Source organism: Bufo bufo, chromosome 2 (assembly GCF_905171765.1).
Source record: "Bufo bufo chromosome 2, aBufBuf1.1, whole genome shotgun sequence".
NCBI classification, from domain to species: Eukaryota; Metazoa; Chordata; class Amphibia; order Anura; family Bufonidae; genus Bufo; species Bufo bufo.
The window spans coordinates 511,639,091-511,666,261 of record NC_053390.1 but is presented as its reverse complement, the minus strand read 5'-3'; the positions used below and the strand labels follow the sequence as shown (position 1 = coordinate 511,666,261).

The 27,171-nt window shown below is 45.6% G+C and overlaps 1 protein-coding gene across 2 annotated transcripts in view; it reads right to left on the bottom strand.

Annotated features, from left to right (window-relative positions):
* Window positions 1–27,171, bottom strand: part of WRN (WRN RecQ like helicase) — a 230,960-nt gene that overhangs the window by 168,522 nt on the left and 35,267 nt on the right. For both annotated transcript variants that reach the window (XM_040417879.1, XM_040417880.1), the window contains 3 exons: window positions 22,905–22,973; window positions 11,969–12,110; window positions 9,796–9,871 (listed from right to left, as the gene is read on the bottom strand). In XM_040417879.1, the coding sequence (XP_040273813.1) occupies window positions 9,796–9,871; window positions 11,969–12,110; window positions 22,905–22,973 (287 nt within the window). The remainder of the gene's footprint in view (window positions 1–9,795; window positions 9,872–11,968; window positions 12,111–22,904; window positions 22,974–27,171) is intronic.

Genomic DNA, 27,171 nt, shown 5'->3' with positions numbered 1-27,171 from the left:
GACTTCAGCAGAAACGCGCCTAAATAGGCATTTGCTTGTTCCCCCCCATTAAAAACGCCCGATAAAAACGCCTGTAAAAAGCGCATATCGAATACGCTCAGGTCTGAACCCAGCCTTAAACAAGCAAGTAAACCTGGGAATAATGAAGGACTTGACCATATTCTTCCTTCCAAACCAATAGAAATAAGGGACTTTTAATTAATCTAAATGAATCAATATAGCCTGTAAAAGCGAGGTATGATTGAGAACAAATAACTACTACTAATTTTCACCCCTAAGTATGTTTGCTGCTTATAGGGCCAATCTAAGGGGAGTCAACAGCAAGGGAGATCTTCAAAGGGCTGAGACGGTCCAAAACTCAGTGTTCCCTCTAAGCTGCTCGCTCGGCCGGAGGCAGCTTACAGGGAACACTGAGGAGGTTTTCTGCAGTTTTATAGGTATATTTTTTATGCTGTGTGCCTGTATTAATGTGAGGCACATGGTTTTATTACATTAGTACCTCCATGTGCCTCATATTAATAGCAAGTGACCCCATCATGTCCTCATATAATGGGCTACATGGGGTTAATGAGGGTGTCACTTACTATTAATATAAAGGCACATGGAGGTTTAAAATTAATAACACTATGTGCCTCCCATTAACCCTTTAACGCATAATGCAGTATATGTTTGGAATTATGCGCAGGGAATTGTATAGAGCAGGCAGCTGCTCTGAACCTGCTCCATACGTGGTGGTTGCCGGCTGTATAATACAGCAGGCACCCAGCCACAATTACAAGGAACGACGATCACGCAGAATCCCGTCATTTAACCCCTCAGATGCCGCATTCAACAGCAATTGCGGAATCTGGTAACTTCAAGGTGCAGCTTAGCAGGGAAAATCTCAGAATCCCATTCTCCCTAATGCATCTTTATTAGGGTGAATGGGACAAGGGATCAAAAGATCCCAGGTGCTAGCCCCCTAAGGGGGCTAAAAGTTAAGTAAAAAAAGACACACAAAAATATTAAAAGTTTAAATCACCCCCCTTTCCCAATTTTACATATAAAAATTCTATAAAAAAATAAAAACAAACATATCAGGTATTGCCGCATTCGAAAAAGTCTGAACTATTTAAATTTTTTTTTTTAAATGTTCCTGTGCAGTGAATAGTTATTCAACATTTCTTTTAGTAACCTTGTCCCCCCAAAAAAGTTAACAGTTATCAAAAAGTCATATGTACCCCAAAAATAGTACAAATAAAAACTTCAGTTTCTCCTGTTTGTCGCTCTGTTGAACGAAAATAAAAAAGTTATGGCTATTAGAAAATGGCAATGCAAAGAAACATCCCCAATAGAGAAAAAAATAAAAATAAATCGCCTTTTATTTTAAAAACTGCAGAACTCAAAATATGATCAAACCATTGGTGTACATAGAAAAAACTATCAATAAAAGGGCCAGGGAATGAAAACCTTGCAAGAAACGCCTTATAAATAACCAGCTTATTATTAAATAGTCACTAACTTTTCACACAACTTTACATAAATCAATAGTACAAGCGACCACAAGAAACTTTGTAATATGTCTTATCAAAGAGAAATGTCTAGCCATCGTGCTATGAGCTGTTTACATCTCCACTGCCTCCCTAATTGCTTTTCTGTTTGAAATATGCTTTGAATCCATCTTCAAACAGACTAGCTCTGCTGAAGTATCAAACATGTCAATACAAGTCTACGGAGAGGAATGGGGGATGAGTGAGCCGGGGCATGAGTGAGCCGGGAATCAAGGAAAGACACTAAAGAGACTCCACAGCTACATGGGAAGTTTTTATCTCAGCACAAGCACTAAATTCCTAACCATACAGGACTTCTTTGTAATGTTCTCCATGATCCTGGGGTTGCTTCTGAGTGAGTATGAGAAGGTTAGGAAGCAGATTCTCCTCTACTTTCTGTGAGCAGTAGATGGCGGCTAGGCTCCACCCACCAGATCTAGGAAAACTGCAAACGAGACATTCACCATGCACAGAGGAAAACTGCTAAAAAATGCCAGAAACAAGTCATATAATGGCCAGAAATTGTGTTATTTGTTATGTACACACACTGTACTATTGATTAATGCAGAGTCCATTGAAAGGTTAGGTATGTTTTAAACTTAAAGGGGTTATCCAACACTAAGGCTGGGTTCAGACCTGAGCGTCTTTGATATGCGCGTTTAACGCACGTTTTTTGCAATAGTAAACGCGCGTTTGTGTGATTGACTGCAATGTCCTATGGCCACAAACGCACTGTAAAACGCCCCAAAGAAGCTCAAGAACTTGTTTGAGCGTAGGGCGTTTTTCAGCGCGTTCAAACGCGCTGTAAAACGCTCAAGTGAGAACCAGGGCCATAGGGAAGCATTGGTTTTCATGTGTTGAGCGTTTTACAGCGCGTTTGAACGCGCTGTAAAACGCTCAAGTGTGAACCCAGCCTAAAAGAGTGGCCCAGACCTTCCTGTCCCAGAGTGGGAGTGATGCTCACCTGATCCCCGCCGCTGGGTCTAGTCTGTTGGGCTCCTGGCCTGGCAGTTCCACTCCCACATGCACCGAGGACAACATCCGTCAACAGGAGCGCATATGACCGCTGCAGCCAATCACAAGCAGCAACAGTGACTTGTTCCCCTTGCATCACGCATGACGTGACATGTAGCGGAGGAGAGAAGGTCACTGCTGTGGTCTGTGGTTAGCTGCAGCAGTCAAATGTAAGCCCGTCAACTTATGTTGTCCTTGGCCAACATGAGAGCAGAACTACTGGCCCAGGAGCCCAACAGCCCAGATCCAGTGGCGGGGATCGGGTGAGCATCACCCCCACTTTGGGTCATGCAGGTCTTTTTGTGTTGGATAAACCCCTTGAATGGGTCTCTTAGAGAACCCATAAAATGGATCTCTTAGAGAAGTAATATTGAGCTATTTTTCTTTTTTAACATGGAAAAGATTTGGCAACATTTAGGGAAAGGAGAATCTTCACATTAAACAAAACTGTATTAAATGCCACCATATTATATACTGCATTCCAAAAAGGTAGGGATAAGATTAGCCATGAGCCTACCTGTGTACATCTCAGGAGCCTTACCTCCCAAGAAAATATTGTACCCCCACATTTGGCACACTTCGTTAACACCACTCTGTAAATAAATCTCTCTAGGCACAAATAATAAAAAACAAAGGCAAAAAACACAAAAACAATTAAAATAAATGTATAAACCAAAAGGGACACCTGCTGTAATAGCATGTGTGACAGAAAAAACAAACGTGGAAAATGGAAGGGAACCAAGGGGAGCATGAGGAAACTTAATGGTTACAATTACATGATTGGGAAGGGTTTGAAAGAATAAATGATACTGAAACTGTTCTAACAAAAAATTACATCAGTCTGCTCAGGCTGCGATGCATTTTTAATGTAACGGGTTCAATTTGACAGGTTTGCTTAATAGTAAGAAATACCTGTGCAGGGTGGATAAAAATCTATTATTTTTTTTTTTTTTATAAAAAAAAAAAAAAAAAAGATTTTTTTATTTAAATCGTATTTTTTTTTACATAAAAAGCTTTTTGAGGAAAATATATTACCATCCAAAGGTTATTCCATCATGAAATAAAGATTAGTTTTTTAATTATGTAGAATAAGGCTGTACGTGGACTCCCATATTGTTGAATGGATTAGGCAGTGGCTGAGGGACAGACAACAGAGGGTTGTAGTCAATGGAGTATATTCAGACCATGGTCTTGCTACCAGTGGGGTACCTCAGGGATCTGTTCTGGGACCCATATTGTTTAATATCTTTATCAGAGAAATTGCAGAAGGCCTCGATGGTAAGGTATGTCTTTGTGCTGATGACACAAATATTTGTAACAGGGTTGATGTTCCTGGAGGGATACACCAAATAGAAAAGGATTTAGGAAAACTAGAGGAATGGTCAAAAATCTGGCAACTAAAATTTAATGTTGATAAGTGCAAGATAATGCACCTGGGGCGTAAAAATCCAAGAGCAGAATATAAAATCTGTGATACAGTCCTAACCTCAGTATCTGAGGAAAGAGATTTAGGGGTCATTATTTCAGAAGACTTAAAGGTAGGCAGACAATGTCATAGAGCAGCAGGAAATGCTAGCAGAATGCTTGGGTGTATAGGGAGAGGAATTACCAGTAGAAAGAGGGAGGTGCTCATGCCGCTCTACAGAGCACTAGTGAGACCTCATTTGGAGTATTGTGTGCAGTACTGGAGACCATATAACCAGAAGGATATTGATACTTTGGAGAGAGTTCAGAGAAGAGCTACTAAACTGGTACATGGATTGCAGGATAAAACTTACCAGAAAAGGTTAACCCCTTAAGGACTCAGCCCTATTTCACCTTAAGGACTTGGCCATTTTTTGCAAATCTGACCAGTGTCACTTTAAGTGCTGATAACTTTAAAATTCTTTTACTTACCCAGGCCATTCTGAGATTGTTTTTTCGTCACATATTGTACTTCATGACACTGCTAAAATTGGGTCAAAAAAGTTAATTTTTTTGCATAAAAAAATAAAAAAAATTTACCAAAAATTTTGAAAAATTTGCAAGTTTCCAAGTTTCAATTTCTCTACTTCTATAATCCATAGTAATACCTCCAAAAATAGTTATTACTTTACATTCCCCATAAGTCTACTTCATGTTTGGATCCTTTTGGGAATGTTACAAGGCTTAGAAGTTTAAAAGCAAATCTTGAAATTTTTCAAAAACCAAATTTTTAGGGACCAGTTCAGGTCTGAAGTCACTTTGCGAGGCTTACATAATAGAAACCACCCAAAAATGACCCCATTCTATAAACTACACCCCTTAAGGTATTCAAAACTGATTTTACAAACGTTGTTAACCCTTTAGGTGTTCCACAAGAATTAATGGAAAATAGAGCTACATTTTCAAAATTTCACTTTTTTGATAGATTTTCCATTTTAATAATTTTGTTCCAGTTACAAAGCAAGGGTTAACAGCCAAACCAAACAATAGTTATGGCCCAGATTCTGTAGTTTACAGAAACACCCCATATGTGGTTGTAAACTACTGTACAAGCACACGGCAGGGCGCAGAAGGAAAAGAATGCCATACGGTTTTTGGAAGGCAGATTTTGCTGGACTGGTTTTTTTGACACCATGTCCCATTTGAAGCCCCCCTGATGCACCCCTAGAGTAGAAACTCCCAAAAAATGGCCCCATTTTAGAAACTACGGAATAGGGTGGCAGTATTGTTGGTACTAGTTTAGGGTACATATGATTTTTGGTTGCTCTATATTACACTTTTTGTTAAGCAAGATAACAAGAAATAGCTGTTTTGGCACAGTTTTTTATTTTATTTACAACATTCATCTGACAGGTTAGATCATGTGATATTCTTATAGACCAGGTTGTCACGGATGCTGCGATACCCAATATGTATACTTTTTTTTTTATTTATGCAAGTTTTACACATCGATTTCTTTTTTGAAGCAAAAAAAAATAATGTTTTAGTGTTTCCATAGTCTGAGAACCATATTTTTTGCAGTTTTTGGGCGATTACCTTAGGTAGGGTAGGATTTTTGCGGGATGAGATGACGGCTTTATTGGCACTATTTTGGGGTGCGTGTGACTTTTTGATCGCTTGCTATTACACTTTTTGTGATGTAAGGTGACAAAAAATGGTTTATTTAGCACAGTTTTTATTTTAAATTTTTTACGGTGTTCACCTGAGGGGTTAGGTCATGTGATATTTTTATATAGCCGGTCGTTACGGACGCGGCAATACCTAATATGTATACTTTTTTTTATTTATGTAAGTTTTACACAATAATATCATTTTTGAAAAAAAAATTAAAAAATCATGTTTTAGTGTCTCCATATTCTGAGCCATAGTTTTTTTTTATTTTTTTGGCGATTGTCTCAGGTAACGGCTCATTTTTTGCTGGATAAGGTGACGGTTAGCTTGGTACTATTTTGGTGGGCAAACGCCTTTTTGTGATGTAAGGTGACAGAGAAATGATTTATTTAGCACAGTTTTTATTTTTTACGGTGTTCATCTGAGGGGTTAGGTCATGTGATATTTTTATAGAGCCGGTCGATACGGACACGGCGATACCTAATATGTATACTTTTTTTTTTATTTTTCTATTATTTACCAATTTTTTTTAACTTTATTTGGGGAAAATGACGTTTTTGTTTATTTTTACTTGAAACTTTTAATTTTTTTGGGGGGGGACTCTATTTTTTAAACTTTTTTTTTTCCACTTTATTTTTTGTCCCACTTTGGGACTTGAACTTTTGGGGGTCTAATCCTTTACAATGCATTCCAATACTTCTGTATTGAAATGCATTGGCTGTATGAGTAATACTGTGTGTATTACTCATACAGCTTCCGGCCTGTGAGATCCAGGGGGCTGGATCTCACAGGCTCTTCACCGGAAGGCATCGCGCTGCCTTCCATGCCATCGGGTCCCCCCCACAGCCCCATGGGGACCCAATGGCACCGCCGACTACCGCCGCCCGCACAATAAAAAGCCGCAAACCACAGGTTTGTGCCCCCCGCGGATTTAGCCGTGGTGCCTGCTCAATGGGGGCGGTGAACGGAACACCACATGACGTACCGGTACATCATGGGTCCTTAAGGACTCGGGAAACATGCCGTACCGGTACGTCATGCGTCCCTAAGGGGTTAAAGGACTTTAACATGTATAGCTTGGAAGAAAGACGAGACAGAGGGGCTATGATAGAAACTTTTAAATACATAAAGGGAATCAACAAGGTAAAAGAGGAGAGAATATTTAAAAGAAGAAAAACTGCTACAAGAGGACATAGTTTTAAATTACAGGGGCAAAGGTTTAAAAGTAATATCAGGAAGTATTACTTTACTGAGAGAGTAGTGGATGCATGGAATAGCCTTCCTGCAGAAGTGGTAGCTGCAAATACAGTGAAGGAGTTTAAGCATGCATGGGATAGGCATAAGGCCATCCTTCATATAAGATAGGGCCAGGGGCTATCCATAGTACTCAGTATATTGGGCAGACTAGATGGGCCAAATGGTTCTTATCTGCCGACACATTCTATGTTTCTATATGTGTAATTTTTTTGCTAAATAAATTCCATTAATCCATTTACAATGTCATGCTCTTCCAGAGGTTTTTGTAAGATTATTATCACAGATGCTTGGTTTACTTTTGCAGTTCTCAAAACTGAATTTGACTCAGCAGAGATCACATGCCTCTTCTTCACAGCAAAAATGTTATAACATGAACAAAGTTGAGAAAAATACCTTAAGGCCCCTTTCACACGGGCAAGTTTTCCGCGCGGGTGCAATGCGTGAAGTGAACGCATTGCACCCGCACTGAATCCCGACCCATTCATTTCTATGGGGCTGTGCACACGAGCGGTGATTTTCACGCATCACTTTTGGGTTGCGTGAAAATCGTAGCATGTTCTATATTCTGAATTTTTCACGCAACGCAGGCCCCATAGAAGTGAATGGGGGTGCGTGAAAATCGCAAGCATCCGCAAGCAAGTGCGGATGCAGTGCGATTTTCACACACGGTTGCTAGGAGACTATCGAGATGGGGACCCAATCATTATTATTTCCCCTTATAACATGGTTATAAGGGAAAATAATAGCATTCTAAATACAGAATGCATAGTACAATAGGGCTGGAGGGGTTAAAAAATTTTTTTTTAACTCCCCTTAATCCACTTGTTCGCGCAGCCGGCATCTCTTCTGTCTTGTTCTATGAGCAATAGGACCTTTGATGACGTCACTGCGTTCATCACATGATCCATCACCATGGTGATGGATCATGTGATGAGCGTAGTGACATCATCAAAGGTCCTATTGCTCACAGATGAAGACAGAAGAGATGTCGGCTGCGCGAACAAGTGGATTAGGGCGAGTTAAATTATTTTTATTTTATTTTTTTAACCCCTCCAGCCCTATTGTACTATGCATTCTGTATTCAGAATGCTATTATTTTCCCTTATAACCATGTTATAAGGGGAAATAATACAATCTACACTACAACTAACCCAAACCTGAACTTCTGTGAAGAAGTTCGGGTCTGGGTACCACAGTCAGTTTTTAATCACGCGCGTGCAAAACGCATTGCACCCGCGCGATAAAAACTGAACAACGGAACGCAATCCTTCACTGACTGCAATTGCGTACCTACTCGCGTGGGGTTTGCCGCAATGCACCGGGACGCATCCGGACACGCCCGTGTGAAAGAGGCCTAATCCTAACTTCTACAAACCTATGAATGCAGAATCAACCTAATAAAACTAATATGAAAAGTTGTTATTCTAAAAATCTTCATCTACTTGCATATTATAAGTTATACCAGCAAGAATTCATCTTTATGTAGAAAACTATGATTTAAATCAAATCCACCCTGTACCTGTGTATCCAAAAAACCTTTTGTAGATAGACGAAGAAATGAAAAAAACATCACCTTTACAGCATTCCAAAAAGTGAAATTTTGCTTTGGTCCTCAAGATCAAACACACTTCCGGTCATGAAAGGGTTAGACAGCAAAGATCATACATTACTGCAACAAATATCCAAACATGACAATGAAAAGAAAGACCGCTATAGGGATTGTTAAGACCGGCGTCTAAAACGCCAGACTTAATAAATGACCCCCATAGTGTATTTCACATACACTCCAAAGCTACTGTATTGGAGTGTATGAGAGAAGCCATCTAATGATGGCTTGTTAGTTTTCTATGGGAAATGTTTAAAAAAATATATACATTAAAATATTTATCTTATACAGCAAACTGCGAAATGGAAAAAAGTCAAAATGGCCAAATGTTCGTTTTTTGTCACTTAACCCCCACAAAAAATTAAATAAAAACTGATCAAAAAGTTATACACACACAGCAAAATAGTATCAATGAAAAGTAGAGATCACCCCAGATAATATGAGCCCTCACACAGCCCTGTACACATAACTACCAAAAAGTTTTAGGGGGTCACAATATAGTGATGAAAAGATTTTTTTTTCCAAGGTTTTTAATTTTGTTTCTGTATTAAAAAGTAAAACGATGCATATGTGGTATCGTCGTAATAGTACTGACCTGTAGAATGAATCTAACAGGTCAGTTTTACCGTATAGGGAATTCCATAAAAACAAAACCCAGAAAAAACTGTTGCGGAATAGCTTTTTTTTTTTCCAATTTCACCCCATTTGGATTTTTTTCCCCAGCTTTCCTACATCGTATGCAATATTAAATGGTGGAATTAGAAAGTGCAACTTGTACCATAAAAAACAAGCCCTCATATAGCTATGTGAATGTAAAAATAAAAAAGTTATGGCCCCGGAAATGCAGGGAGAGAAAAACGAAAACGCAAAAAAGGAAAAACCACATCCAATCAGCATTTTTTGAGGATAGGATGCGGACCCATTCATTTCAATGGGTCCGCCAAAAATGTGGACAGCCCACCGTGTGCTGTCCGCATCTGTATGTCCGTTCTGTAGCTCCGCAAAAAGGACAGAACATGTCCGATTCTTGTCCATTTCGCGGACAAAAATTGGCATTACAGTGGATCTGCAAAAAAAAAATGATGCAACACGGACATCATGCGGACGTTATCTGTATTTTTTGAGGATCTGTGTTTTGTTGACCTTAAAATACATATGGTCGTGTGAGGATTGTTGATCATGATCTCCAACTTCACTTGTTAGCTGAAAAACTAAATGAGCTTTTGCTGGTAATGATGTGTTGATAGAGCTGGCATTAAAACTCATGCCAAAATCTTGTGGTTTTTTTTTTATAACTCCCTCTATCATACTTACGGTTTAAAACTTGAATGGCCAAAATACGTTTTCAAGCAAGAAATTTGATGCACATTAGGTTCGGGAAGAGCTGGATCTTTAAAAAAATAAGAAAAAAATAAAGTGAATACCATTTGCACATTTACCATGTGATTGTAACCAATGGCTTTTTCCAGTCTATGATACTTAATAATACAGGCCTGAGATGTCTTGGACCCAGCAAAGATACATTCTTAAAGGGAATATTTCACGCAGATTCACCCTATTAACCTAATAACAGTGTTATGTCCACGGCATCCCCCCTATTAAAACGGTGCTTACCGTTTGTTGCTTGCTAACATCGTTGTGGAGAAAAACACTTTTAATCCGCATGCAAATGAGTCTGTGAAGGTGCCCAGGGGCGGTGTTACAACGGCCGGTGCCCAGGCCCCTGGGACATTTTCATACGAAGGCACTCCCCCTCCGCCGCGTTTGCCCACCCTTAGTCTCTGTTCTAACCTCCCTCCTCCCGTCAGTAATCCCGCGCATGCGCACGCTAAACTGCGATGCCCCGGCCTGACAGTGCTCATTCAATGCGCAAGCGCCGATATCGCGTTCATTGGCGCATGCCCTGGGCACCTTCACAGACTCATTTGCATGCGGATTAAAAGTGTTTTTCTCCACAACGATGTTAGCAAGCAACAAACGGTAAGCACCGTTTTAATAGGGGGGATGCCGTGGACATAACACTGTTATTAGGTTAATAGGGTGAATCTGCGTGAAAGACTCCCTTTAAAGTGTCCCTATAACTGCGAGTCTTACTTACTCAATCTTACACCAGGTATAGACAGACACAGGTGGCAACCTGATCACTACAAATGCTGAGGTAACTTTATGATGTCTGAAGAGTCTGGTGCACAATCCATATTCTATTTAACCAGGACTCGTGCATAAGGCTCTCCGGCTGTTGAATACAAGCCAGCTAAAGGGGCTCTCCGGGAATGATTTAAAATGAGTGCCAGCAACCTCTCCAAGAGTATGAGCAGGACTGGTTGTCTCCACTTGATGCATAGGAGGGTGAGGGGTCGTTTTCTCAGAACACCTAGTACTGCTCTACAATAGATGGTAATGATGTGATCCGGCCTATAATATGCCATCATGGCTGAGCAGCCTGAAAGTTACACTCACCAATATGTAGTATATATGCAAGTGCCAGAGCATTGTGTGCTGCGAGACCTTGTCCCCTCACACCTCAATCCGCTCTGCAAGTGGAGGCAACCAGTCCTGCTTATAATCTAGAATAGGTTGCTGGTGGCCATTTTAAATGATTCCCATAAAAACCACTTTAGGATCATTTTAAGCACATTGAAGCTGCGCAACATCTGATCTAAGGCCTCTTTCACACTTGCGTTGTCCAGATCCGGCGTGTACTCCACTTGCCGGAATTACACCCCGGATCCGGAAAAACGCAAGTGTACTGAAAGCATTTGAAGACGGATCAGTCTTCAAAATGCTTTCAGTGTTACTATGGCAGCCAGGACGCTATTAAAGTCCTGGTTGCCATAGTAGGAGCGGGGGAGCGGTATACTTACAGTCCGTGCGGCTCCCGAGGCGCTCCAGAATGACGTCAAAGCGCCCCATGCGCATGGATGACGTGTCCATGCGATCACGTGATCCATGCGCTTGGGGCGCCCTGACGTCACTCTGGAGCGCCCCGGGAGCCGCACGGACGGTAAGTATGCTGCTCCCCCGCTCCACGCTACACTTTACCATGGCTGCCAGGACTTTAGCGTCCCGGCAGCCATGGTAACCATTCAGAAAAAGCTAAACGTCGGATCCGGCAATGCGCCGAAAGGACGTTTAGCTTAAGGCCGGATCCGGATCAATGCCTTTCAATGGGCATTAATTCCGGATCCTGCCTTGCGGCAAGTCTTCAGGATTTTTGGCCGGAGCAAAAAGCGCAGCATGCTGCGGTATTTTCTCCGGCCAAAAAACGTTCCGGAACTGAAGACATCCTGATGCATCCTGAACGGATTTCTCTCCATTCAGAATGCATTAGGATAAAACTGATCAGGATTCTTCCGGCATAGAGCCCCGACGACGGAACTCTATGCCGGAAGAAAAGAACGCAGGTGTGAAAGAGCCCTAACCCTGGCAAATTTCATTTACATGCAAATGTATTGAGAAAATAATGCTTTTATATAGAAGTTCATACCCCAATCATCTTCCTCCTCCTCTTCTATACCTTCATCTTCTTCCTCATCCACTGCATTATGGTCTACTTTACTACTGGGTACCAGTGTTTGTGGAAAGCTAGTGGTAAATGATTCTGGGCTTTTATCCAGGATCTCTACAGACTAAAAAAAAGAAAAGCAATAATTCCTTATTCTAAATATTCTTTATTAGAGGGCTGGTCTGACCATATATTGTTGATTACAGGGAGGAGCAGATTATGATAAAAGACTGCACAATTCCCCATTAAATACTTAGTAAGAAGCCGTTACCACCTATTATAAGGCTGCCTTAAAAGAAAGTATACAATTTTGCGACTAATTTTCTTTTATTGCTTCAAAAGTTGGAAATAAAATTAAAGCAATTTTACAAAAACTTTATGGTTTTATGTATAAAGCTCCTTTGTTAAAGTGAATGATGATTTTTTATATATATATATATATATATATATATATATATATATATATATAACTGTAAAGGCCCCGCTACACAGACCAATGACTGAGGAAATTATCGGGAAGGAGTATGCCAAATACAGTCGAACAGTACTGCAGCGATCAGTGCTGACATACAGAAATGCTCAACAATTACAGGGGAGATTTATCAAAACTGGCGTAAAGGAAAACTGGCTTAGTTGCCTCCACTGTTTGCATTGATCGTTGCAGCCATGCACTCCTTTATTTGCCAGCAGCTGCTAACTAAGCAGGGCGGCGCTGGGCAGATAGAGGAGAATCACACCGCTGGCAAAAAGACATAAGTAGAGAATTTTGTGAAATGCTAAGTTTTTTTTATTAATATATATCAGAGAAGTAGGGAGGCCTAGGCTGGGGCAATAAGAGCAGAGGCAGGTTAGATAGGGGCATCTGCCAGGACCTGTGATAACATCATGTTCAGCATCACAGGTCCTGTACATCCAGTAAAGGAACTGCACAGAGCATGGTGTAGTTCCCAGATTAGATAGGAGCTTCTGCAAGGACCGATGATGACACCATAATCATCACAAGGCCTGTACATCTAGTAAAGGAACTGAGACTAGAACAGAGCATCATCACAGGTCCTTCAACCCCCAACAGCATGGAGAAGAACTGCAGGATGAGCTCTCCACTGAGAACAGGAGGGCCATGGCAACTGAGGCCAAAAGAAGTTGGGAAGATGAACAGGCCTGTAGCATGCAATGCAGATGGCGGCAGAGAGCGGAACACAAGTATTTTGTTTGCTTTTTTATATACAGTACAGACCAAAAGTTTGGACACACCTTCTCATTCGAAGATTTTTCTTTATTTTCATGACTATGAAGGCATCAAAACTATGAATTAACACATGTGGAATTATATACATAACAAACAAGTGTGAAACAACTGAAAATATGTCATATTCTAGGTTCTTCAAAGTAGCCACCTTTTGCTTTGATTACTGCTTTGCACACTCTTGGCATTCTCTTGATGAGCTTCAAGAGGTAGTCCCCTGAAATGGTCTTCCAACAGTCTTGAAGGAGTTCCCAGAGATGCTTAGCACTTGTTGGCCCTTTTGCCTTCACTCTGCGGTCCAGCTCACCCCAAACCATCTCGATTGGGTTCAGGTCTGGTGACTGTGGAGGCCAGGTCATCTGGCGCAGCACCCCATCACTCTCCTTCATGGTCAAATAGCCCTTACTTTTAAAGTTTTCCCAATTTTTCGGCTGACTGACTGACCTTTATTTCTTAAAGTAATGATGGCCACTCGTTTTTCTTTACTTAGCTGCTTTTTTCTTGCCATAATACAAATTCTAACAGTCTATTCAGTAGGATTATCAGCTGTGTATCCACCTGACTTCTCCTCAACGCAACTGATGGTCCCGACCCCATTTATAAGGCAAGAAATTCCACTTATTAAACCTGACAGGGCACACCTGTGAAGTGAAAACCATTTCAGGGGACTACCTCTTGAAGCTCATTAAGAGAATGCCATGAGTGTGCAAAGCAGTAATCAAAGCAAAAGGTGGCTACTTTGAAGAACCTAGAATATGACATATTTTCAGTTGTTTCACACTTGTTTGTTATGTATATAATTCCACATGTGTTAATTCATAGTTTTGATGCCTTCAGTGTGAATCTACAATTTTCATAGTCATGAAAATAAAGAAAACTCTTTGAATGAGAAGGTGTGTCCAAACTTTTGGTCTGTACTGTATATATGCTGGCACTACTTGGGGCACTACAGGGGGTGTATTTTATATAGACCATGTATAAAGGAGGACCATTGTAAAACCATTATAGGGGGACCATTATATAGGGTGGCCCACAAAAAAGTAGCCCGCCTCTAATATTTCCAAATCAAACTGCCTAATAGCAAATCTGTCTTAGGCTACTTTCACACTGGCGTTTTGGCTTTCAGTTTGTGAGATCCGTTCAGGGCTCTCACAAGTTGTCCAAAACGGATCACTTTTGCCCTAATGCATTCTGAATGGAAAAGGATCAGCTCAGAATGCATCAGTTTGCCTCCGTTCCGTCTCTATTCCGCTCTGCTTGCAGCGTTTTGGTGTCCGTCTGACGAAACTGAGCCAAACGGATCCGTTCTGACACACAATGTAAGTCAATGGGGACAGATCCATTTTCTATGACATAATCTGGCACAATAGAAAACGGATCCGTCCTCCATTGGCTTTTAATGGTGTTCAAGACGGATCCGTCTTGGCTATGTTAAAGATAATACAAACTGATCCGTTCTGAACGGACGCAGACGGTTGTATTATGTGAACGGATCCGTCTGTGCAGAACAATGGCGGATCCGCACCAAATGTGAGTGTGAAAGTAGCCTTATTTGTCCAAAGCAACCAATCAGAGCTCAGCTTTCATTTTTTTAGAGCCCTGTAGGAACTAAAAGAGGAGCTCTGATTGGTTGCTTTGGGCAAAGACTAATGTACTAGTAGTATTATGTATACTACCAAGACACACGGGCCATTATATATACTACCAAAACAGGGGGCCATTATATATACTACCACTACAGAGGGTGCTTTAGAATACTGGGGCACTACAGGACGAGGGAGGGAGCAATAACAAGATTTTGTGAAACTCACCTGTAAAATCTGTTTCTCGCTTGATTAATTGGGGGACACAGACCATGGGTATAGCTGCTTGCTGCCACTAGGAGGCGACACTAGGCTAAAAACTGTTAGCTCCTCCCCCGCCAGCTATACCCCCTCCGGCCAGGAGAGAGCCTTCAGTTTGTGCAAAAGCAGTAGGAGAAGCAGAAGGATATAACCACATTAACTAACTCCACGGTCAACGGACCCAAACGGGGGTGGGTGCTGTACCCCCCAATGAATCAAGCGAGAAACAAATTTTACAGGCGAGTTTCACAAAATCTCGTTTTCTCGCTTATATCATTGGGGGACACAGACCAAGGGACGTCATAAAGCAGTCCTTGGGGAGGGAACACAAAACAGAGTGAAGAAGGTAGAGACCCTCATGACAGTCATCACACCGCGGCCTGCAAAACCAGGCGGCCCAGAGCGGCGTCCGCAGAAGCGAGAGTGTGAACCCTGTAAAACTTTGTAAAAGTGTGGAGGGAAGACCAGGTCGTGGCTTTACACAACTGAGCCGCCAACGCCCGGTGGAAGTGAGCCCAGGAGGACCCAAGTGCCCTGGTAGAATGGGCCGTGATTCCCGGAGGGGGCGTCCTGTCCCGAACGCGATAACATTCCAAAATAGTGGAGTGAATCCACCGGGAGATCGTCACCTTGGAAGCTGCCAACCCCTTCCTAGAACCCTCCGAAAGGACGAACAAGGCGTCCGTGCGCCGAAAGGGGGCCACGGCCGAAGAGGTAAATCCGCAGAGCCCGCACCACATCCAAGCGGTGCAACAACACCTCCCGCGGATGTAAGGGCCCAGGACAAAGGGACGGAAGGACAATGTCCTCATTGAGGTGAAAAGCCGACGCTACCTTAGGCAAAAAGGAAGGGACCGGACGGAGTACCACCTTGTCCTGATGAAAGATCAGGAATGGTTCACGGCAGGACAGAGCTGCCAATTCTGAAACCCTCCGAATGGATGTGATGGCCACCAGGAAGGCCACTTTCCAGGACAGCAGGTGGAGGGAAGCCTCCCGCAAGGGTTTGAAAGGGGAAGCCTGCAGAACTCCCAATACCAAGTTGAGATCCCACGGATGAAGCGGAGGATGGTACGGCGGAACGGAGTGCGCAACGCCCTGAAGGAAGGTCCTAACAGAACCCAGTCCCGCCAAGGATCGCTGAAAGAAAATGGAAAGGGCCGACACCTGGCCCTTCAAGGAGCTTAGCGCCATGCCCAATTCCTGTCCGGACTGAAGGAAGGCCAAAACGACCGTCAGGGAGAAGGATCTGGGAGATAGTTCCCGCTCCTCACAGAAACGAAGGAAGGATTTCCAGGTCCTATAATATATCCTGGAAGAAGTAGGTTTCCTGGCCCAAATGAGCGTCCGAACCACTGCATCGGAAAAACCCAGCTGTTTCAAAAGGAAGGTTTCAAGAGCCACGCCGTCAAACGAAGAGTATCTAAACTCGGGTGGAAGACAGGCCCTTGCGACAGAAGATCGGGTCTGAGAGGGAGCGGGTACGGAACGTCCCCTAACAGGAGGACAAGGTCCGAGTACCATGCCCTGCGCGGACAGTCCGGAGCGATCAGCAGGGTTTGAACGCCCTCCCACTTGATCCTGCGGAGAATCCGAGGCAGGAGGGACAGTGGCGGAAAGACATAGAGGAACGTGAACCCGTCCCACGTCGCCACGAAGGCGTCCACTCCGCAACCTGCTGGATCCCTTGCGCGGGCAATGTAGCATTGAAGCTTGTGATTGAGGCCGGAGGCCATCAGATCCACGTCTGGCCGCCCCCAGCGATGACCGAGAGCGTTGAACACTTCCGAATGGAGAGACCATTCCCCGGGGTCTATCGTCGTCCGGCTCAGGAAATCTGCCGTCCAATTGACAACGCCAGGGATGTGGACCGCCGACAGGGCCGGAACATGGGCCTCCGCCCACCTCCGACATGACGGTCGAACTGCGAGTCCCCCCCTGATGGTTGACATACGCCACCGCTGTGGCATTGTCCGACTAGACTCGGACATGAAGGCCCCGCAGGAGGGGAGACCAATGGCGCAGTGATAAGAAAATTGCACGAAGCTCCAAGACATTGATGGACAGTCTGGACTCCGACGGAGGCCATACGCCCTGGGCAGTCCGAGTGACGAAGACTCCTCCCCAACCCTGAAGACTGGCATCGGTCGTAACGACCGTCCATCTGATCGGAAGGAAAGACTTCCCCATCTCCAGGTGAATTGGGGAGAGCCACCAATGGAGGTCCGACCGAACCTGTTGAGGAAGGGAAAACCGACGATCCAAGGATTCCTGGGACTTGTCCCAGGTCGAGAGGATCGCCCGTTGAAGGGACCGGGTGTGAAATTGAGCGAATGGTACCGCCTCGAACGAGGCCACCATAAGGCCCAACACCCGCATACAAGTCCGGATGGAGACTGTGCGCTGCCGAAGCAAACGGAGCACCGCGCTGCGAAGGCCCTTCACCCTTGTCCGCTGGAAGACGCACCCGAGCTGTCCCGGAGTCCAGTAGCATACCGAGGAACGGAATCCAAGTGGACGGGACCAGGGAGGATTTTCGAAGGTTCACTAGCCATCCAAAGTGAACTGCCGGAACGACGACGCTTTGATGAGAATGTCGTCCAGGTACGGAATCAAAGTGATGCCCCTGGAGCGAAGAAGGCCCATAAGCGGAGCGAGCACCTTGGTGAACACCCTCGGCGCAGTCGCCAGACCGAATGGCAGGGCGACGAACTGGTAGTGGTCTGAGTGGTGAGCGATCGCGATGGGGACGTGCAGGAAAGCGTCCTGGATATCCACGGAAGTTAACCATTTCCCTTGCGCCAAGGAAGCTATCACGGAGCGAAGAGACTCCATGCGAAAACGGCGCACTCAAAGGTAACGGTTTAACCTCTTGAGGTCCAACACCGGGCGGACCGCTCACCTCCTTCTTGGGCACCATGAAGAGGTTGGAGTAAAAACCGGAAAACCGCTCCTTCACCGGAAATAGGGAGATCACTCCCCTGACCAGCAGATCTTGAACCGCTTGAAAGAAGGCCCCCGCACGAGACGGCTCCCTGGGGGGACGGGACAGAAAAAAATGGTTTGGAGGCATGGATTTGAGCTCCAACTTGTAGCCCGAAGTGACCACCTCGAGCGCCCAGGCGTCTGAGATGTGGGCCTGCCAAACCTCCTGAAAATGACGGAGCCGACCCCCCACCCAGGAAGGTGGGGGCGCACCTTCATGTAGGGGATTGCTTGTCAGAGGAAGAGCGCTGAGGCTGCGCTCGGGAACGCCAGGCGGGCTGGGGCTTGAACGAAGGCTTCCACCGTTGCTCCTGGAAGGGCTGCCTCGCGGTCGAGGGAGCCGCCGGGCGGGTGCCCATGAAGCGGCGGAGGGACTGGCGAGGTGCGGAAGGACGTGGTCGGAAAGAACGCTTGGGTTTGGGCTGCGGAAGATGGGTACTTTGCCACCCGTGGCCTCAGAAATGATCTCGTCAAGTTTGGGCCGCCGGGCGGGTGCCCATGAAGCGGCGGAGGGACTGGCGAGGTGCGGAAGGACGTGGTCGGAAAGAACGCTTGGGTTTGGGCTGCGGAAGATGGGTACTTTGCCACCCGTGGCCTCAGAAATGATCTCGTCAAGTTTGGGCCCAAAAAGACGAGACCCAGCGAAAGGAAGGGAGAGAAGAGAATGCTTAGAGGAAGAATCGGCCTGCCAGGCCTTCAACCAGAGTTCCCGCCGAATGGAGACGGCAAAAGCGGATGACCGCGCGACCATGGAGCCCGCGTCCAGAGCCGCCTCGCAAAGGTACTTCCCCGCCTGGGATATCTGGGCCGCCAGAGCCTGGAGTTCTGTGCGGGAAAGGTCCGAGTCTAAATCCTGATGCAAGCGCAGGGCCCATTCAGAAACCGACTTAGCTACCCACGCGGAAGCGAAAATGGGAAGGGGTGCCGAACCGGTGGCAGAAAAAACCGACTTCGCCAGCGATTCGACACGACGGTCCACCGGGTCCTGCAGAGAAATACCTGCTATTCCGCGACCGGAATAGCGGTATTTTTAGCCAGGCGGGTCCACCTTTGGAGGGGAAGACCACTTACCCACCCAATCCGGCGGGAACGGATAAAGAAGATCCAGCCGCTTGGGGATCAGGAAACGTGAACCTGGCTGTTCCCACTCTTTAGCAGTGAGAACGGAAAAGTCGTCATTTACCGGGAACGACTTGGGAGTCTGCTTGTGACTGGAAGAGGGGCCCTCCTCTTGAAGCTGAAAAGTGTCCCGGACTGCCGAGACTGACCTGTCCACTAAGGCGGCCATCTGGGACGAGCAGTCCGGATTCAGATCAGTGTCCGACTCGGCGAGTTCTCCTCCGGACGAAGGATCCCCAACCAACGAGGACGCCCTGCACAGCGAACTGGGGGGAGGAGGAGAAGGCGATGCATCTGAGGAAGAGAGGCGTTCCTGCCTGGGACGCTTGCTGGGATGTCTGCTCCTGGATGATGCGCCCTGGGAGATAGCAGGTTGCGCAGGTGACGACGTCTCCACCAAGCGACCCATTATGGAAAGGGTGGATTGGGAGATCTTAAATAGGTCAGTCACCGCCCGGGACAGGGATTTGGCCCATTCCGGTTCCATACTTGCAGCAGAAGGGTGCACGTCGGTGGACTGCGACTGAGGCGGCACGCACTGGGTGGTCTGGCATGAGGCACAGAGGGGGTTCGCCTGGCTCCTAGGAAACTTCACGTTGCATGAGGCGCAGGCATAATGGGTAGCCCTGCCAAGGACTTGGAGCGCGAGATCCGCTGGGTCCAACATGACCTGAGTCAGGGGTCAGAGAGGGTACAGAGGAGGGGGGAGCAGCGCTGGTCCTACCAGAGTGGAGCAATACCCTTGCTGACTGTGTCCCCAGGAGACAGGGCGGCAGTCTGCGGCGAGCGACGTTCCTCTCAGGAGCTGGAGCAGGCAGGAGGGAAAGCGCAGCGGGAATATTTGGCTCCGCCCCCTCCTACCGCCCGGCGGAACAATAAAGACGACGGCGCGAAGCTCCACCCCCACTACTGCGCTGGCGGAATCCGGAAGCGAAGGGGTGCCGGCCGGCATGGTCAAGCGGGCCCGCGCTCCTGTAAACGGGAGATGTCTCCCGGCCAGAACAAGAGAAGGGAGAGAAGACGACGGCGGCAGCGGCAGTGCCGCCACCGACAAGACGCTGGTGGAGAGAGGAAGTCGCCGCAGAGTATTAACCCCCCGTGCTGCAGAGGATCCTCAGATACCCGAACTGCCCCAGATCGCAAATAGAGAGTCCAGCCTATACACAAACACAGACAGGCATACTTACCTGCCTTCATCTGTGTTCTTCGCCCATCTGATATGTACCAGCGGTGCCACCTTTTCAGTCCCTGGCACAAGTGACAGGGACTGGGTTGGAGGGCTGAAATAGGTGGTCCCATGGCTGGGGGGAGCAGGATGGTCAAGCCCTCCTGGTCCGCTTTGTCTTCTTGTGGGGGGCAGAGTGGTGGAATAAGCGTCACCGGTATTTTTGGAAGTAGTTTTTAGTTTGTTTTTAGTTTTAGCTATTTTAGGGGGATATCTGTGTGTGCAGGTGACTATTACTGTGCATAATTATTAGGCAACTTAACAAAAAACAATTATATACCCATTTCAATTATTTATTTTTACCAGTGAAACCAATATATGTCAACATTCACAAATATACATTTCTGACATTCAAAAACAAAACAAAAACAAATTAGTGACCAATATAGCCACCTTTCTTTGCAAGGACACTCAAAAGCCTGCCATCCATGGATTCTGTCAGTGTTTTGATCTGTTCACCATCAACATTACGTGCAGCAGCAACCACAGCCTCCCAGACACTGTTCAGAGAGGTGTACTGTTTTCCCTCCTTGTAAATCTCACATTTGATGATGGACCACAGGTTCTCAATGGGGTTCAGATCAGGTGAACAAGGAGGCCATGTCATTAGATTTTCTTCTTTTATACCCTTTCTTGCCAGCCACGCTGTGGAGTACTTGGACGCGTGTGATGGAGCATTGTCCTGCATGAAAATCATGTTTTTCTTGAAGGATGCAGACTTCTTCCTGTACCACTGCTTGAAGAAGGTGTCTTCCAGAAACTGGCAGTAGGACTGGGAGTTGAGCTTGACTCCATCCTCAACCCGAAAAGGCCCCACAAGCTCATCTTTGATGATACCAGCCCAAACCAGTACTCCACCTCCACCTTGCTGGCGTCTGAGTCGGACTGGAGCTCTCTGCCCTTTACCAATCCAGCCACGGGCCCATCCATCTGGCCCATCAAGACTCACTCTCATTTCATCAGTCCATAAAACCTTAGAAAAATCAGTCTTGAGATATTTCTTGGCCCAGTCTTGACGTTTCAGCTTGTGTGTCTTGTTCAGTGGTGGTCGTCTTTCAGCCTTTCTTACCTTGGCCATGTCTCTGAGTATTGCACACCTTGTGCTTTTCGGCACTCCAGTGATGTTGCAGCTCTGAAATATGGCCAAACTGGTGGCAAGTAGCATCTTGGCAGCTGCACGCTTGACTTTTCTCAGTTCATGGGCAGTTATTTTGCGCCTTGGTTTTTCCACACGCTTCTTGCGACCCTGTTGACTATTTTGAATGAAACGCTTGATTGTTCGATGATCACGCTTCAGAAGCTTTGCAATTTTAAGAGTGCTGCATCCCTCTGCAAGATATCTCACTATTTTTGACTTTTCTGAGCCTGTCAAGTCCTTCTTTTGACCCATTTTGCCAAAGGAAAGGAAGTTGCCTAATAATTATGCACACCTAATATAGGGTGTTGATGTCATTAGACCACACCCCTTCTCATTACAGAGATGCACATCACCTAACATGCTTAATTGGTAGTAGGCTTTCGAGCCTATACAGCTTGGAGTAAGACAACATGCATAAAGAGGATGATGTGGTCAAAATACTCATTTGCCTAATAATTCTGCACGCAGTGTACATGCTAGCACTAAAGGGAGAACTACAAGGAGACATTATAATACAGGGGTCATTACAGGAGGCGGAGAGTATTATACATACTAGCACTATAGGGAGCTGTAAACTACAGGGGACACTACAGGGGAGTGGGCATTATAATACAGGCCAGACCACTACAGGAGGCATTATAATACATGTGTCATTACCAGGGGCGTAGCTATAGGGGGTGCAGAGGTAGCAGTCGCTACCGGGCCCAGGAGCCTGAGGGGGCCCAAAGACCCTTGTGTCACATAAGAAGACACTGGCATTATAGGAAGTGCTTGATCGTCACAACTCTGGCTAGAGGGAAGGGGTTAGGTTGAGAATTTAGCATGGGGGGTGCCATTTCAATTTTTGCCTCAGGCAGCAGGAAGGCTATGGGCTCCCCTGCCCCTGGCCACAGAGCACTGAGGGAAGGGGGGCCCAAGCTGAACTCTTGCACCAGGGCCCATGAGCCTTTAGCTACGACCCTGGTCATTACACATATGGGCACTATGGGGAGTGGGACATTATATGTACTGGCACTACAGGTGGCATCATCATTTCAATTTTCACATCAGGCAGCAGAAAGGCTGAAGAGCTGCATTATGGCAGAATAGGGAGGAGCTCGGTGTCTGTGGCTGGCAGATAATGTGGAGAGTCATCTCAATGAATCTGTAGCATATGCTGCATGCATTGTGTTGTAATAAAAAAGCAGGGTCAAATGAAACATGCAATGGAATATTTTTTCCTTTATTTTCCTTTCCTCTGGCCCTTATGTTTTGGCTAGGTCACACAGGTTCTACAAGGGTTCTGTATTAATACATTTCTGTAATCGGTACACATAGACAGTAACTGTCTCACTGGGAGAAGAACCAATGAATACTCCTACCTTGAGCATCTCAGTCTCAAACTCTTCATCGTCATCAAATATATAACTTAGTTCTGGTTCCTCATTTTCCTGTAATTTGATAAAAAGTTATAGAAAAAGTCTTCGTAAACATATCGTGAACAAGAGAAGACACAGAGGAGAAAGCGTCTATCCACACATCAGTGGTTTATAGAGGACCTGTCAGCATGAAATGCAGTGTAATCGGCAGGCAGCGCAGTATAGAGCAGGAGGAGCTGAGCAGATCAATATACAGTTTGTGGGAAAAGATTCAGAAGAACTTGTAAATTAATGTATTAAAATCCTAGCTCATTCTGAGCTCAGCTGACCAAGTGGACAGACTTATTGGTGACTGGAAGCCTTCCCTGTATAAATGGACATACATAGATAGCTGTCAATCACTGACAACAGCTGAGGTTTTAATGTTTAAATTAGAAGCTTTAATTCATCTTTTCCTATAAAACTATATAAAATCTGCTCAGCTTCTCCTGCTCTATAACATGCTGCCTGCAGATTGCACCGCATTTTCATGGTGAGAGGTTCCCTTTAAAGTGTGCCAAATTTATCAATGTGGCTTCATGGCTTGAACACTACTATACAACAATATTTGGAGCACATCTTAATAAATGTAGTGCATTTTACTGATCGCTTTAGAAATTTGTACAGACATCAGCAATGTGAGAACATATTTTACTAAAAGAGAGGTATATGCTTGGAAGAAACTTCCAGCAGCGGGTAAATCCATAGTAAAGGCCTTGTTCGTGGGCATGCTCTTTTTCTGCCGTCATCCTTCCATGTAGGCATGTTATCATAGTAAAAAAGGCTGAAAACACTATAATTAAGGAAACACTATGGAAAGCATTTCTGAAACTGTCTAAAAGAAAAACTGCCCACAGCAACCAAAACGCCACTTTTATTTTGCAAAATCAGAATACAAAATGAAAGCTGCACTCTGATTGGTTGTTATGTACAACGACAGTTCCCTAAGAGCCCATTCACATGACCGTATTTTTCTGTCCGCATCCATTCCACAACTTTGCGGATCGAATGCGAACCCATTCATTGCAACGGGGCCACAAAAGATGCGGACAGCAAAGAACATAGAACATGTCCTAATCATTTTTGCAGACAAGAATAGGCATTTGTATCATAGGGAAGGCCTCTCCGATCCGCAAAAACAGATACGGCCATGTGAATGAGCCCTAAATCTGTCCCTATGTATTCACTTCTGTGGTGCATATAGGGGGAAAAAAAGCCTGCTGACCATTCGGAGTCCCATCTAAACCTGGTTAGGTCTGCGGAGAATCTGGTGTCTTTGATGCTACTAAAATAAGTCAAAGATTTGCAGATAAAGTTCTGATGTCTATAGCCAGCCCATGTATCGGAGATCACTGGTACTCCTCCCAGTACCCTTCCCTTTCATTTGGTCATAAATCAGCTTAGAAGATTGTTCAGAAAAGAAACTTAGCATCAGACAGTCTGACAGTTATCACAGAACAATATTCTGCACTTTGCTATGTTCCCCAGGGCTACTGTGAAACAGATAAGCTGCAGAAGGCACACCAAGCAAGAATTTTGAAAAAAACATAATAAAAATATTTTTTGATTTCCATAGCCATGAGGTTAATCTATAACAGGGGTGGCCAAACTTACATACACAAAGAGCCCAAAAAAAAAACAACGTATGACTACCAGGAGCCACAAGCTATACAATTACACACGAGTCACCGTATTTTTCGCCCTTCAAGATGCACCTAGGTTTTAACAAAGAAAATTAACATAAAATAGATATTTTTCATCCGATCTGAGGTCTGCTAAAAATATATTTTTCTTATTTTTCATTTCCAGAGGGGGAAAAAACAAAAACTAGATTTTTGAAAAACTTACCAGTAAAATCTCTTTCTCGCTCTTCATTGGGGGACACAGAGACCGTGGGTATAGCTATGTCCTCTAGGAGGCGTTGACACTAGTAAAAGCTGTTAGCTCCTCCCCAGGCAACTATACCCCCTCCAGCCTGGAGAGAGAGTCTCAGTTTGTGAGAAGCAGTAGGAGAGAAAGAAAACCAAACGAAAAAACGTGTAACAGCAACAATGCCAAGAACCGAACCAGTTTCTAACCAGCAACAGCCACAACTGTAGCCGAACAACAATACTGGGTGGGTGCTGTGTCCCCCAATGGAGAGCGAGAAAGAGATTTTACTGGTAAGTTTTATAAAAATCTCGTTTTCTCGCCCAAATTCATTGGGGGACACAGAGACCGTGGGACGTCCGAAAGCAGTCCACAGGGAGGGAAAACCACAGACCCATGGAGCAAGCGCCCCTGCAGGTAACTAAGAACTGCCACCTGCAAGACCAAGGGTTCCAAAGGCGGCGCCCGCCGATGCATAGGTATGCATCTGGCAAAATTTTGTGAATGTGCGTAAGGACAACAGTAGCCACCCTGCACAACTGCGCGGCCGAACTTTGAATCCTCCGGGCCCAAGAGCGCCCACCGCTCTGGTGGAGTGAGCCGTGACACCTAAGGGCGGGACCCTGCCCCGGGTGCAGTACGCTTAAGCAAATGCAGACGTGCAATTGCCACCCTGGAGGCCGCCAATGCCTTGCGAGGACCCTCCGGGATGACAAAAAAGGAGAGTCCGTACACCGGAAGGAACTGGAGGCTGGCAATAGTCAGAGCCCTGACAATGTCCAAATGACCTAACTCCCTTTCCCTAGGGTGTGAAGGGGAGGGACACAGTGATGGAAGGACAGTTTCTTCATTGAAATGGAAATCGGAGACCACCGTCGGAGAAAGCAATGAACGGGCCGGGGAACCGCTTATCCCTGTTAGAACCAGGAGGTTCTCTGCAAGAGAGTGCCCCAACCCGGACACCCATCTGATGGATGCGATAGCCACAAGAAAAAAACACCTTCCAGGACAGGAGCAAGGAACTAATGGCCAACCAAAAAACCCAGGACCGCAGGATCCACCCCTGCTAAAGGGAAGCGCTCCACGGAAACGGTAAGTGGTCCACCAATGTTCCCCGAGCCGAAGAGGCTTGTGGGGAGACTGAGAAGCTGGCTGATAAACTACCGAGAAAAGAGCGCCTGAATGAGACATGTCCAACCGCAAGCCAATGAAACAACACATTGGATAGGTAAAAGTAGAGACGATACGAGAATCACCGGCGGTAGAGTTCCGTCAACGACCGTGTATTGACGGAGGAGCAACACTGCTCGACAGAAATTTCGACCAGACCAAGATGAGAGAAAAAACTCCTGCCTCGAGGAGGTAGAATAGAAGGGGTGTTCCGTTCCAGGAACGAAACTCCATTAACAGTCGTAACAGCACCCCTGCTCAGCCTGGCGTGGTGAGTCTCGTAGCCCAGCCACGTAACATGCAGTGAAAAGGCATGACTACTGACATGGCAGTCACTAGTCAAGTCTTGAGAGAGGTAGTTGTAGATACGGGTAGTACACCCAGTACCAACGGGTAGGAGTTGGAAAAAACGTCACAGGCAGCACAACAGTCGGTCCGGAACAGGACTTGGAAGAAAAAACCACAGAACCAATACCCTGCATCAACATAGATGAGGGGAAGTAGTAACGTAGGAGCTACCAAGGTTTGCGGAGTGGCCGTGAACCCCGAGTCAGAGAAGGAAGAGAAAAAAACTGAAGAAAAAAGTGGCAGGGCGAAGCCCATTCGCCATTTGAGACTGGCACTACACAGAAGTAGCCACCGGATGATAATGGCGGTGCCATACTCAGCCTAAGGAGGAGGCCATGCAGCGTACGCCACCGAATTTAGCGTTAGAAGAATTTGTCACCTAACGAAGGAGCCGTGCAGGAGGAGCCAGAGTATGTAATGGCTACTCCAGAACCCCCATACCGTAGGAGCCGCAGTGTGCCCCGTCCGCACAAACTGAGGGGCAGACTAGAGGAATCCGGTAGAGGCCATGGTACCATACTGCCCCAGGAAAGGAGAGCTAAACTAAAACACTCCACCTGGGAAGGGCGTTGGACAGGAACAACTGCCAAGCCAGTGTCAGGGTAGAACCACTACTGAGGGATTGCCCCACTGCAGCGACTGCGAACGGTAGTACCAGCATAAAAATCCGCATCAGCGGAGCAGAACACGCTGCAATACTAAACCAGAGTGCCAGCACAACTACTTCCCACATCAGAAATGGTGGATAAGGAATATACAGTCAGAGCGCACCCCCCACTCCTGTCAGGGAAGTTATTAACTCCCTAAGAGCCTGGACACCAGCGGATCACAGATAGGGGAGAGC